Source organism: Vigna unguiculata, chromosome 5, assembly GCF_004118075.2.
Source record: "Vigna unguiculata cultivar IT97K-499-35 chromosome 5, ASM411807v1, whole genome shotgun sequence".
NCBI classification, from domain to species: Eukaryota; Viridiplantae; Streptophyta; class Magnoliopsida; order Fabales; family Fabaceae; genus Vigna; species Vigna unguiculata.
In genome coordinates this window covers 16,187,569-16,203,702 of record NC_040283.1, presented here as the reverse complement: position 1 = coordinate 16,203,702, position 16,134 = coordinate 16,187,569, and the positions used below count along the sequence as shown (strand labels likewise).

Genomic DNA, 16,134 nt, shown 5'->3' with positions numbered 1-16,134 from the left:
AAACCCCCGAGGACATGATGTCTGCAAAATAAAGAAAGAAGTCAATAATCAATCAAACATGGCAACAACAAGGATTCTGGTAACCTTAGCCTCAAAGAGAGTGGTAGGGTCCTTCGTTTGGGAAACTCAAAGCACGTCCGGATAATTAATGGGTCGAGGAAGCTACCCAATAAGTTTAATCCCCCTCTCCTTTTCGACACTCAACTGACCATCAGGTATCAAATTGAATTTCTTCATAAAAGAGCAAGAGATAGGAAATATTTAAGCTCGACCTCAAGAGAGGAGACCTTCACCTTAAAGAATTTGGACTTGAAATTCTTAAAGGATTGGGTGTACATAATAAATAAAGAGCCACATTAGGTACCATTTAGAGATATCTAACCAATCTTAGCCTTGTGCTTCATTTGATAAAAAAAGATGAGCATACAAGGCCTAAAGGTATGACCGAGTTGGCTACAGACAACTTCAAACAATTTTATGAAACCCCAAATGTTGGGGTGAAGCTGGCTTGGTGCCACTAACAACACGAACAAAAGGCCACACTCAAAAGCGGACAAAGGAAATGAAATATCAAAGTCTCGGAAATACTCATAAACATAGACCAAATTGCATTCTTTCTTGCTAAGACGAGTGAATACCATATCACTTGAAAGACAAGGATGGGTGGCATGTCCCTTTGGATAGAGTTTAAAAGTGGCCATAAGTTTGATCACCCTCACCTCACTTACATACTCAGAAGCATAAGAAGCGACCTCGTTTTGAATCCTAGTAAACTTGGAACCCCTAATAAGAGGAAATCGATCACGCTTCCTAGTATTGAATATAGTTAAACCTGGAATACAGGTAAACCTAGAATCCCTAATAAGAGCAGATGACTTTAACTGCGACGCAAAAGGCACGTTTTTTCGTCCTTGGACCATTTTCTTTTTCAACGTCTTCTACTTTTGAGGAACCGCTACAGTAACCACTGAAAGAAATGATCAAAGGGGAGTAACGATGAGAGACTCCACATCAACTATGATCAATGCATTTAATGCGATGAGATAATGCAATCATTACAACTCTTCAAAAGAAAACCACTCATTAATGCTCCACAACTCCCAATAAAGCTAGCCTAATTCGGCATCATAAATTAAAAGCTTGCGTAGCCCAACACATTCTGAAGCCTGTATAACTATGCTCCTAAGCCTACCTAAGTAGGCAACACTCAAACAAACCTCGTAGGATATGCAGGACAACCTATCACAACTCGGCTTGAACTCTAGACAGAGCTGCAAAAGGCTCCTTCATGGACTAATCAAACTCCAGAGACTAAGGGGGCTTATACACCTACCCGACCCATTAATGCAATTTAATAAGGTCCATTAAGCACAATAATATGGAGATATCCTAAGATACTCCTAAAAAATTTGATATTCTCGTATTAACGATAACTACACCAAATTTTTGTAGTCTAACTATTTTACGATATTCTTTAATACCATATATTTGCAGAATACTTTATATAGAGAGGTAAGTTGGCATAATATTTTTATGATTATCACATAATTAAGGTAAGACATTATTTGATATTGCATTACCAATTTTATTACATGGACCTCAAGATCCAAAAAGCCCTATAAATACCACCTGCATTCTCTAGGGAAACATACACTCTCAAATACTCATTCTCTCTTACTAAATATCTTAACTCTCTTACTCACTTTAGGCGTCAAAAAGTCTTTTGCAGATAGATCTTTCTCTATGTCTTAACCCTCAAGAGTATCTCATTAAGGTCTATCAAAGCCATCAAGATTTAACTACTTGTCTGAAGGCTTGTCTATGTCCCCATTAAGAACAGTTACAAATATAAGGACAGGTGATACTCTAATTATTATTATAAGATATTAATAATGTCATTTATATTTTTAATAATAAATGTGTATATCAAAAAAACAATTATTTAGTGTAATGATTATCCATCCAAAAATGATATTAAGATTCTGAGAACTTGTCATACCAGATAAAATCATGTTCATTATTTTTATAAATGATTAAATAAAAATAAATTAAAATTAAAAATTGAAAAACATAAATACTTAATTTAATTTTTTATAATAATTTATGATTTTATTTGAATATTTTAAATAGCATATACAAAACGCTTTTAGTCCAAAAAGGGATTGGTAAATCCTTAAATTTAACTAGCATCCATACAGGCGCTATCGCGTCTATGTGTACGCATTTTTTAGATATGAATAATAATATATTAATAGGTGATAATATGTAATGTTATTAAGTTAATATATAAAATAAATTTATATTTATTAAAAATAAAGTGAAATGAATAGAGAAATTTATTATTGATGAATAAAAAAAAGAAAAAAAGAAAAACAATTTTATAGAAAATAAGTAAAAATAATCATTAATTTTAAAAAAATTAATAAATAATTATATTATAAATGATAAAATTGATATTATGAAATGTGGACACAAAAGAGAGAATCTCTTTATACATGTTATAAATAAAATGCAAATAGTTATTTTTCTAAAAGAATGAAAACAAGTTAAAATTAATCCAGGACGTTAATTTTATTTTCCAGTTGAATTTAAATAATTTCTAAAAGAATGAACAAAAGTTAAAAATAATATTTTATAATCATAACAATTAGTTGTGAAAAAATAAATATAATTTATATATTTAAAAGTATGTATTTATTATAAATTTTAAATATATAAAATAAACATATATTTTACAAATTATAATTAGAATAGAACAATAATTTACCATACCAGACTAAATTTGTGATTAAACTATATATTCGTGTATAGAGTAAACTAAGTAAACCGCATATTTACCTAATCATAGGTAATATAAACCAAAATTGATAGGAAAAAAAAAATCAAATTATGTAAACAATATGACAACTTGATTAGAAACAGAAACATTCAGAACTTGAACTAAAACAATAAACATCCTCAAACGTCGTAAATGAGAGGTTGCAAGCAGGAGAGAGTTTTGAACATAGTGACAGTTCCTTTATTGTGTCAAGCTTGTTGACTTCTTTATTAGTGTCACTACAGATTACCATGTCCTTAAGAAATTTTGCATTCTCCATAATATATTTTGCAAATTCCAACTCCCAGTGTGCTCCAGTATACTTATTCAGAATACATGTTTTAAGGTTCATTGAGATGGATCTGGGAACACATCGTAAGAAGGCACAATCATCAATGCTAGGTGGACTCTGAAAGCTCCCCTGTCAACAATGGAAACAAAGTAAAATAAATAAAAAAATAAGGAAGTAAATAATAAAGAAGGATATAATTCAACTAACCACATCAATCGAAAGATTTCGAAGCTTAAGACAATGCTTCACCACTTCAAACACATCATGCCAGTGTATAGTAGGATTAAGATGATTATAAAAGTTACTGCGGACTTCAAGCTGAGTTAAATGATGAAACGTAGGAATTGGTTCATTAATCTTTTCATAAGCCTACAAGAGTTGCATCACAAAGAAATTTCAAAACCTGTTCTCTTTTAGGGTTTAGAGTCAAACTAGCATTTCCCTTAGCATAAATTGGACAGTAAATGAAACAGTACCTTAATGTTTAAGCTCAGAAACTGAACATTGCCAACAACTTCCAAGGGAACTACATTTTTATCGATAACAGCTCTAAGCAAATTAGGCAATCTTTTAAACTGGTTTATATCCTCATAGCCACCAAAAACTGGTATATATACATCCTCGATTTTCAAGTCCTCAACATTAAGACATGCAGATAGAATTTGATGAACATGATTACCATCAAAAATCTTAATACTGCAAAGATGCAGGACTTTAAGTAAAGGAAGATCAGCCGAAGAAAAGACCCATAATGTCACGCTATGCAATTTAAGAACCCTAAGAGTTTTGCAATAAAATAGGTCATATGACATATCAATACAAATAGAAAAATCAAGATGAAGATCAAGATGTTGAACTGTGCCACTGAAAGCAGCATCACTAACAAATGACAGTATTTCATCACCGACGAACTTTCGTTGAAAAGGACAAATTCTGAGACGCAATCTTTGGATAGGTTGTTTCAAAATCCGGGAAAGGATGAAGGTGCAAATGTAAACAAAAAGACCGGGATGTGATAATATATTCCAGTTGGTACAGTGTTAGTCCAAGTCCAGAGCAGGAACTGAGCGCCAGAGAGGTTTCCACCTTTTGGAGAAGATGCTGGTTGAAACAGATAGCTTGCTGGAAAGAAAAGATAAAATATAACCCAACACTTCATCTGGCAAAGAGCTTATTCTATCAGCCATTGTTTCGAACACATGCAGTGCAAACAATAATATCCAACAAGGGTAAGTGAAATGCATTTTATAGGTCTCAAACTCAAAGTCTAGTAATGGTTCAGCTTCTTCAAAGAAATAACTCACCCAACTCAAATCCAATGAAACTCTTATCTTACCTACCCATTGACCCTACGTATTCTTGGCATTGGGAAATTAAACCTCACCACTCTCTAAAATGAATGCGCAAAACTTTAACCATTCTTCTACCACTGTCAGGTTCAGTTATTCAGAAGACATGTTCTATCAATTTCTTTGTTAATAAGTTATTATGTTAGTATTTCTAAGGATTTTTCATCTATATTAATATTTTGTTACTTATAAAATTTATTATATTATTGTTCCACATTTACAGAAAAAGAAAACAGGATAGGAGTTCATCACCCACATCTTTTATTCCCAACCATCTTGTCTTAATTTTTTAATAATCACCAATTTATTATTTAATTTTCTGATATGATTTCCACTCATAATCTTTAAACTTTAGCCATTTTAATACTTAAACTTTTTTTCTTCTCCTTTTATATTAAAAGTGTTTTCTCACTTTCATTCTTTAGTTATTTCTAAACACTCTCCATTACCTTCATTTTAAGCTTCTCTTAAATTATTTAATATATTTCTTGATTTTTTTTACGTCAAATATCCTTCCTTCTAAAACTGTCCCTCTTATTAAAGTATGTCAAAATATCAATAACTTTTTAATATTTTTAATTTCAATTAAATAAGTTAAACAATGATTTTAGATAACAAAATTAATTTTATGAAAATTCAAATGTTTCACTACTAAAAAATCATAGATTCTTAAAAAAATAACAGGAAAAAGTCTTTTCCTGCAAATTTTTTTAACAAATTTGTAAGAAAAGTATCATGTAATATGAGAATTTTTAATAGTATATTTTCAGTAATTTTTTTAAAATTTAATTAAATATAAAACATTGAAGTCATTTTAAAAATATTTATTTCTCCTAAAGTAAGATAAAACCCTTATTTAGTTACTTATTTTTTTCAAGTTATAAAATAATTTATTTAGATCGAATAAAGATTTACCTTACTCTTACTCTTATACTCTTATGTATCTTTATTTACAATTAATGTTAAATTAGGATTATACATTACTGATTGAAAAGAAAGATCTTTTTTTTTGTGTGTGTAGGTTGATATATTCACATTTCCCTTTCTTGATATCTTACTTAAATCTCATCTTCTCTTAGGTTTTCATTACAATCACGGTTAAGAGTTCTCCAACTCTCTTCGATGAAAATCGAGAATAAAGTAAGTCCTCGTTTTTTTTTTTGTATCGTTGCCGGGGACGAAATTTGTGTGCATTGGAATGTAAATTTAGAAGACATGAAATATATGATTTTTAATCTTTTTTCCACTCCCATGAGAACAAAATAAGGATTATTCCATCTCCATTAAAATTTCTATGATCTTTCCCTTTCCCCTTCATTAAAATCGCTATTTTTTTAGTTATAAACCAAAATGATACAAATGCCTTTCAATCCAATTTTGTCCCCACCAGTGAACCCTAACCCTAATCCCAATTTCCTTTAATTCGTTAACCTAATCCCCTTTCAATTAAACAACATGCCATTATGTCATAGTAAATAAACGACCACGTCACTGTACAATGCACCACGTCAGTGGAAGAGTGACACGTATACATTGTAGATTTAGGAGCATCTCGCAACATGCAAACTCCAGTGTAGATCTAGCACAACTCACATTCCTTACACCTCCATGAACCCAACTGTAGATTCACCGCATCAACACAACACTGACAATGATCCTTCCATCAAATTTCTCATTGCAACTTCAGCAACTAAGGATGATTCTCTAACAAGGAATTAATTTTTCTGATGTGGAAGATTAGACTACGCTACATCCGCAGAGCATACTAAGAAAAAATCCTACCGAACCATAGTTGTGATACCACTATTGGTAGGAAAAAACACATCATCAATAATAAATATTATCGTATTTACCCCCAAGAATTACCCTATTAATAGAAAAATAAGATAGAAACAAGGAACATAAATAACGTGGAAACCCAAAAATCAGAGAAAAACCATGACCTACAAAGAATAACACTATTGAAAATTTGTACAATACATAGACTACCCTTCTATGCCCTTTGACCCCAAGTACATCCACACTCTCCAAAGCAAAAATTAAACTCAAACCTCACAACATTCTACTATAGTAGTATAAGAAAAGTCAAATACAAGCTAAAATGTGTTTGACTAGGGCAAGGAACATCATGGACTTAGAGTCCATTATATAATCACTAACACTCACCCTATTGGTTATCCTAGGCGATGTGGGACTTTTCAAGATATGTTATTTTCATCAGTCCAAGATTAAAATAAACACATCTTCATTGCCTATACTAGCAATCATACTCTACCATAAGGAGTATCACGTGAAATCAAGTCGTCCTGATAATTTCCACTTGGAATCAAACCATCCCAAGAATTTACACTTTAAATCAAGTCATCCCAAGAATTTCAACTCGGAATCAAACCATCCCAAGAATTTCCACTTGAAATTAAACCATCCAAAGAATTTTCATGCAACATGCATCAATGCTAACAATTGCCCATGTATAATCACCACATGCCTTGCATAAATACCATACACCCTTCATCCCAACGATGCCGCAACCCATGACGCAAAACCATATAACATTGCGAAAAGCCACAATTCAAACGTCCACACTTCGTAGCCACCGTGTCATTTGACTCCCACGCCGAAGACGCAACACCTATCGGCGTAGCACCACCATTGACTTTCATCGAAACATATCTATAAATTGCATAGCACTTCCTCCACGCACATGTCGCAAATTATGACTCATATAGATTAAATCTCCATCGTACATCACTCACCGGGCCATGTGAGCACCAACTACGACATTGTTTGCAGATCCAAGAGCATCTCGCAACAGGCTAACTCCACTACAGATTTAGCACAACTCACGGTCCTTGCACCTCCACAAAATCAACTGCAGATTCACCACATCAACACAACGCTGACAATGATCCTTCCATGAAATTTCTCATTGCAACTTCAACAACCAAGTATGATTATCCAACAATAAGGAATTAATCTTTTCTAATATGGAAGATCGGACTACGTTGCAATCACATAGCATACTAAGAAAAAATCCTACTGAACTATAATTGTGATACCACTATTAGGAAAAATGCATCATTAAAAACAAGGATTACAAGCATATAATGTGGAAACCCCAAAATCAAAGAAAAACCACGACCTCCAAAGAAACACGATGTAAAAATTTGTACAATACATAAACTATCCTCCCATGCCCTTTGACCCCAAGTACTCTCAAAAGCAAGAGTTAAACTTAAATCCCACAACACTCTACTACATGAGTATAAGAGAAGTTAAATACAATAAAGTGTGTTTGACTAGGACAAGGAACATCATGGACTCAAAGCCCATTATATAGTCACTAACACTCACCTCCTTGATTATCCTAGGCGATGTGAGACTTTTCAAAATATGTTATTTTCACCGTCCTAACGTATAGGTGGTAGTGGAACATTTTTATTATGTCAAGAAATGGAGATGTCACTCAGGCTCACTGTGTCATCGAGTAGGTTGAATTGGGACATTATGTTGAGGTGTGGGTTCAGGCTCGATGTGTTGTTGAGGCTTGTACGTTGTTTGATTATGTTAAGAAGTGGGGATGCCACTCAGGTTCATGGTGTTGTCAAATAGGTTTTATTCAAATATTTCAATTATATCGAGGAGTAGGGATGCATCTGAGGCTTGTTGTGTTATGGAGTCTATTGTACTTGGGCATTTCAGATATGTCAACGAGTGGGGAGGCCAACCGGGAAACATAATCCATAGGGTCTGAGCTATTTGAGGAGGAAAGGACAATGTAGAATAGACTTGGGTCATTTGAGTCTTGCCACAATGATGTCACAACCCTATTCGTTATTTTTGGGTCTCCTACATTGCCCACCCGTAAAAAATATGGAAAAGAGACAATTAACGTCATAAGGAATGCTAGTGACAATCAATAGATGCTAGATTGGAGGCATGGCTCAAATTTGACAACCTTTTCCTTACTGACCAAACCTTTGCTCTAGTGTTTGCCAACAAACTCAACGAAGTACTTGTCTGAGCCGGTTTTAACCATCGGCTCTGATACCACTTGTTAGGTTTTTAAGGAAGGGGTATCACTAGAGAGATACAACACCAATGAGACCTGAGCTCAACCATATAAGGCACTGACACCACTCTCAACCCAAAACCTTAAGGCAATGGATTTATGGGTCTTTATTCTTATATAATGCTCTACTTTCTCATTTCTAGCCAATGTGGGACTTAGACTCACACTTGGATTCCTAACATATGCCTTGGTGCTCCAACGATGCTATCAAATGCAGTAGACTTTGCTATGAAAAATCATCAACAAGAGTGTAGAAGATAAAGGTTCTCGTTGTCTTCGTACCTTTAGCGAAGTTTTTGCGTCGATGGTCTTAGTGGGCTCCAATTACTTTTAAATGATAAGATCTTTGGCGCAAGAAGAAGTTGATCCGTATGATCTTGACTCGATTTCTCTATTTATTGTTTTACTTTTTATTTTATTTTTTTAAGAATATCGAGTCTTAGATGAGAAGGTTGTCCTTCCTCTTGTCAATAAAAATTAATCTACTCGTCAGAACAACCTTGACGTAGATGATGAATCTTGCCTGGTGATTCTTAATCTATTCTAAAATTCCACTTTTTTTAAAATATGTCAAAATGTCAATAATTTTTTTAATACTTTTATTTTCAAATAAACTAGTCTCTGACCCATGCATAGACACAGTTTTTTTTTAAATAATATAATTGATATTATATTTATTATTTAAACAAAAATGTGTAATTAATTTTTAAATAAAATTTTTTAAGAGAAAAGTAATAAAACATATACATTTTTTTTAATAGTAAACTATACATATATATTTTTTATTTAAATATAATATAAAATTACCTCATAAAAATATGATATTGTATTTTTATAAATTTAATAATAATATTTATAGTTTATGGTCATTGTAATATAAACATTTAAATAAAATAAAAATAAATATTATCAATTTTGATTAAATAAATATTTAAAATAAATATTTTTAAAATCCTTTGTATGTTTAAAATATTTATGATTGAAAAATATTTATTTTACCATGTATTAAAATATTGTTGATATTATAATTATGGTAACTTTTTAACAAATATAATTTATAGAAAAATTTTAAAAGAATATAAATTTGTTGTGAATTAAAACTTTGAATGAAATAAAATTAAATAATAAATAATTTTCTAATAATTTTTGCACGAAAATCATGTGAAAAAAATAAAATAAAAATAAGCAGAAAATTTAGTAGTTTCCTGTGGAATTTTAAGATATATTTAACATGTTTTTACTGATTTAAATTTGTAAAAACATTTGCAACAAATATAAAACTTTTATGTGAAATTTTCTAAAAGTTTAAATGAGCAAGAAAAAGTATGATAATAACTAAATTACATTTTTTACCTTTGTCAAAGTTTGTTATTTTTTTTTTGTCAATAATAATAATGAATTTATGTTAAAAAAATATTAATGTGAATATTAATACTAATGTTAATGTTAACAACAATAATGTATAACTATATAAAGAGATACATTAATAACAAAACAAATAAAAAATTTAAATAATTGAAATATGATCCTAAAGTAAATAAAAGTATGGTTTAATTACTCGGAAGGTCTCCGTTTTCGTTACAAAATCTCAATTGGGTCCTCAACTTCAAAGTCATCGCAATTGGATCCTATTTTTTGAAAATTTGTTCTAATTTGGTCATTTCCGTTAGGACATCATAGACGGCGTTAACTGTGTGTCACGTGTCAACTCGTGTTTTTTTTATTTTCTTTTAATATTTTTAATTTTTTTTAATTTTTAATTTTTTTTTACTTTTTTTTCTTGAAAAAATAGTTGACACGTGTCAAATTAGGGTTTTGTCACGTGTCAGCTTGTGATTTTTTAATATTTTTTAATTTTTTTAATTTTTAAATTAAAAAAAACTGTCACGTGTCAAAATATGATTCTGCCACGTGTCAATTATTTATGTGAAAATTGTGATTTTTTAATTTTTTCTAATTTTTTTAATTTTTAAATTAAAAAAAAACTGTCACGTGTCAAAATATGATTCTACCACGTGTCAATTATTTATGTGAAAAATCTTGATTTGGTCCCTATATTTGTTACTTGTCTAAATTTAGTCCTAATTTCTTTTTAAACTGAAGTAATTTCATCTCTTCCAAATTGAGACCAAATTAAAAAAATCACAAACTGACATATAACAAAACCCTAATGTGACACGTGTCAGCTGTTTTTTCAAGAAAAAATATTAAAAAAATTAAAAAAAATTAAAAAAAACCACGAGCTGACACATGACACACAATTAACACCGTCAATTATGCCCTAACGGAAAGGAACAAATTGGAACAAAATTTTAAAAAAATAGGGCCTTCCGTGTGATTAAACCTAAAAGTAAATTGTATGTCTAACTATAATCATAATCATAATAATAAAAATAATACAAATAATAATAATACTCTAGATTATTATCCCGTAATGATACAAATAATAATAATAATAATAATAATAATAATAATAATAATAATAATAATAATAATAATAGTAATAGAATAACTACATGTATGAAAAGATACACATCTTTAGTGTCTTCTTTTGTTTTTACAATTTTATCCTTTTAATTATTATTTTTTAAATTTAACTAATTATTCATAATAAACAAATTATTTTTTCAGTTTTATTATTTTACTAATTTTAGTAACTATTTTTTTTTTATTTAATTACTCCGATGTAATGATAAATCAACAACAAAACGAACAAAAAAATGCAAGTAATTAGAACATGATCCTATAGTAAGTAAAAATAAGATGGGTGTCTAATATAATAATAATAACACATAAAAATACAAAAAATAATAATAATTTTTATTATATGTTGATATTATAAGTAATACTATACTAATATTTTTACTACTACTAATATTATCAATAAATTTAATAATAACAACAATCATATATAATCATAATATTAATATATTATATATGGCTAATACTAATAATAATAATAATAATAATAACACTAATAACTTTACTATTACTAATAATATTAAGAATTTTCACAATAACAAAATATAATAGTAATAATACTAATAGTAATACTAATAATTTCACTACTAATTTAAATATTAATTTACGTATATTCTAGTTAATAATTTTTCTAATTACTTCTTTACTCATAATAATAATAATAATAATAATAATAATAATAATAATAATAATAAAAATAATAATAATAAAAAATAATAATAAAAATAATATATAATAATAATGTTAATAATACCAAGAATAATATATAATAGTAACATATTATAATAATAATTATTATTATTGTTATTATTATAATATTAATATTGGTTATAATTTTACTATTATCACTACAAATAATATTTATAATAACAATATTATTAATAATTACAAATAGTAATAATACTTATAAAAATATTACAAAAAATAATATTATTAATAATTACAAATAATAAAAATTATAAAAATATTACAAATAATAATATTTCTTATAATTAATATTATAGTTGAAATCATAAATAAATAAATAAAAAATTTGGTTTTTGTAGGATTTGAACCCGGATCCTTTTGTTACACAGTTCTAACATGACGAAAAAATTAAATTTAATGACACTTGTCAATAAAAGAAGATGAGTAATGTAGCAATTTTGGTGGTATCTTCTTTTCTTAATATGTAGTAGATAACTTAAACAATGTGTTTAGATGACAAAAAAAAAAAAAATAGTTCAACAAATAAACAGATTATGATGTTTTCATTGTTCCCTTAAAGTTTACCAATATATTTTTAATCAATCTTAACAAATATATTTTGGTTGTTCACATTAATTAAGTTATTTTTTATGTCATCCATGAAGGTATTTTTTTCGACTTAACTGAAAAATTACCTTTGTCAAAGTGGGTTAAAAACAATTTTAACTAATATTGATTTAAAGATTTCTGGTTATTTAAAAGAAAATATTATGAACTGTGAATACAATTAATATTGATGAAATAAAAAAAATAATTCTAGAAAAAAATCTTAGTAATCACTAATTTTTTTTTAAAAAAAATTATTGACATGTCAAAATTAGCTTTACTAATATTGGTTAAAAAATTGACATGGGCTAAGAAACGACAAAGTTAATAGAAAAAGTAATCACTAATGTTGATCTAAAATACCTCTGATGTACATTGGTCAAAATATAGCCTAAAAACAAATCTAATTGACATAAATTAATTAACAATCAAATTTAAGATAATTGAAAACCTTTTTTCCTTAAAGTTGTAAAAGAACGGATAATTTATTATATTATGATCATAAATTATTAAAATAAATAAAAATTAAAAATGAAAAACCTAAATACTTAATCTAATTTTTTTATAATAATTTTGTATAATTTTAATTTAAATATTCTAAATACCATACATAGAATGCTTTAGTTAGAAAAATGTTGGTAAATCCTTAAATTTAATAAAATAGAACCAATTATTTAAAAAAAAAATGAAAACCAAGTTAAAAATAATCCAACATGTTAATTTTATTTTTCATTTGGATTTAAATAATTTCTAAAAGAACAAACAAAAGTTAAAATAATATTTTATAGTGAAAACAATTATTCGCTAAAAATAAATATAATTTGTATACTTAAAAATATTTATTTATTGCAAATTTAAATATATAAAATAAACATATTTTACAAATTATAATGAAATAAATAAAAAAAAAAACTGATTTACAATGCCATACTAAATTTAAGATTAAAGTGTATATATGCATGTAAAGTAAATTGTTCATTTGCCACCTAGGGATGAATATATAAATCAATCTTGATAGGAAAAAATAAATTGGGTAAACAATGTGGCCATTTTGATGAGAACCAAAACAATCAAATGAAAACATCCTTAGTTGTTCCTAAATGAAAGGTTAGAAATTGGAGAAAGTCTTGAACAGAATGCCAGATTTGATAGGAAAAAATCAATTGGGTAAACAATGTGGCCAATTTGATCAGAAACAAAAACAATGAGAACTTGAACCAAAACAACCAATGAAAACATCCTTAGTTCTTCCTAAATGAAAGGTTACAAATAGGAGAAAGTCTTGAACAGAATGCTAGCTCTTCAATGCTGCCAAGCATATCCACCCCTTGAGTGCGGTGGCAAATTATCATATCCTTCAGAAACCTTGCATTCTCCGTAATATACTTTGCAAATTCAAACTCCCATTTATTACCTCTATAATTATTTAAAAAACATGTTTTGAGATGGAATGAGATGCATCTTGGTACACATCAGTCTTTAGCTATTCTCCTCTAAAAGAAATCCAACTAAAATGCCAAAGGCGAATAATGCTTCAGCTGCTTCAAAGAATTAACTCACCACAACTGAAATATAATGAAATGAAACTCTTATGGTCACACCCATTGACCCTTCATTTCCTTGGCTGTGGAAAACTAAACCTCATCATTCTCTCAACTCCCAAACTTCTACCATTCCTCAGGTTCAGTTATCAAGAACACACCTGTTTTACCTCATAAAATAATAAATACCTTATTTTTATTTTTTATAACAAAGATCAGAAAGTTGTTAGGGTTTCTCACATATATTAATATTTTATTAAAATTTACTGTATTATTGTTTCAAGGAAAAAGAGAAGAAGATACATGTAATGTGACAAACTTCTTCCACATGTTTCATCAATATTCATCAATGGTGTCTTTGGATCCGTATATATGAAGAGTGACTTTAAAACATGTTTGAATATGTTTGTTTATGCTCATTTGAAAGCAAAGATTTATATGTGAGTTATAAATTTTTACATTCTTTAAAATAAAAAAAAGTGTAGAAAAAACCACGTCATCATATTAAAATTATTTTATTATTTTTTTTTAATAATTTAATTTATTTATATTTATTATATTTTTTAATTTCTTTTTTCCGTGAACATAGGAAATATACATGTTATAGTAAATATACATATATATATATATATATATTAATAATAACTATAATTATAATTATTATAACAGTATTATATAATAAAAAATATATATAATAATTATATATTAATTATATGGATATTGATAACATTGTATATTATTATTATATATATATATATATATATATATATAATTTTAATTTTAATTATTATAATAATTAGTATTATATAATAATAATAATATTATTATTATTATTATTTAAATAAATATCTTTTGTAAATGAATTAATTCTATAAAATAAAATATATTTACATAAATGTGGAGTTAAAATTAAAAAATATATATTATATATTATTTTAAGTTATAATTGAGAATAATAATAATTATTTTAAGCTATTAATTATAATATGAATAAATTATATTTTTGTAATTTCAAATAATATTTTTAATTTTATTTGAATATCATTTCTTTTATTTATATTGAAGATTGAAGGCTAAAATGGTAATCATACAATTTATTCTATTAAAAATTAAATTTTATTAGATTTTATTAATCATGTCATACTCAAATTTTCATAAATTTTCCTCTCATATCCACTCAAATATTACCATATTTTCTTTAATCCAAACAACACTATCTTTACTTGTAAATCAACTCAAATCAATACAAATCCATTCTTCCAAATTCACATCCCAGTCCAATCATAGCATAAGTGTTCATATCCTAAATCTCTCATCTTTGTTATAAAAAATAAAAAATAGTATATTTTTTTATGAACTAATTAATATTTAAGCTTATTTTGTTGAGATTCTCATTTAAATCATAATTTTTAGTTTTTTTTCTATTTTAATCCTTACCTCTTTTTCCTTTTATATATATTTTTTCTTTTACTTGATTCTTCCTCTCACGTTCCTTTATTTTAATGGAGTTATATATTCCTTAATATTTTTACATAAAGTATTTTCCATTCTGAAATTTGGATGTTGGTGTTGAAACCGACAAATAAAAAAACAATTGTGAAATAGGTAACTTGAAATCCTGGATCATTTCTTACAAAGAGTGTTTAGATTAATCTGTTTAGTCTCTATCTCTTTGTATTTGCAACACTTTCTCCCATCTTATTCTTATCTTATAATCCTTCTTTCTCCTCCTAAATTTTCTTCACAAAGGTCAGTACTGCATTCACTCTCTATCATATTTGTTTACTATGTCGTCCGAATATAAGATACTCCCAGAGTACACAGCTTCGAGGGTTGATGGGATTGCATGACTAAGCTACACAACTCAGTCTCATACATGTCGGTCCTGTAAAAAACATGTGTCTAGATCAGGACAATACACCAACCATCATGATAGATATACGATTAATTAATTTGTTTTTAATATATAATTAGGTCAATTGAAAATTAAAATGTATTTTCAATTCAATTTGTTTAAAATTTTAAATATTTTATTTTCATAGTGCAATTTAAATTTAATGAATTTTAATTCATAGATTGGCCATAATACAATTTAAACCATTGACTAATTGGGAAATACTGGCCCGTCGCAAAAAATTATTAGAAATTGTAATTCGCTCAACACAGGAGTGGACCTGTCACTATTTTAACTTTTTTTTAATTTTTATTTTTAAAATTTGTTTATATATATATATATATATATATATATATATATACGCTCATAAATAAATATTAAAAACTTATTTAAT

General features: G+C 27.7%; 1 protein-coding gene across 1 annotated transcript; it reads right to left on the bottom strand.

Annotated features, from left to right (window-relative positions):
* Nucleotides 1-2,912: 2,912 nt before the first annotated feature.
* Nucleotides 2,913-4,297, bottom strand: LOC114184404. The gene is made up of 4 exons (XM_028071716.1): nt 4,197-4,297; nt 3,587-3,887; nt 3,318-3,479; nt 2,913-3,239 (listed from the first exon to the last, which is right to left on the bottom strand). Exons 1-4 carry the CDS (start codon nt 4,295-4,297, stop codon nt 2,913-2,915), a joined length of 891 nt encoding a protein of 296 aa, XP_027927517.1.
* Between the last annotated feature and the right edge of the window lie 11,837 nt (nt 4,298-16,134).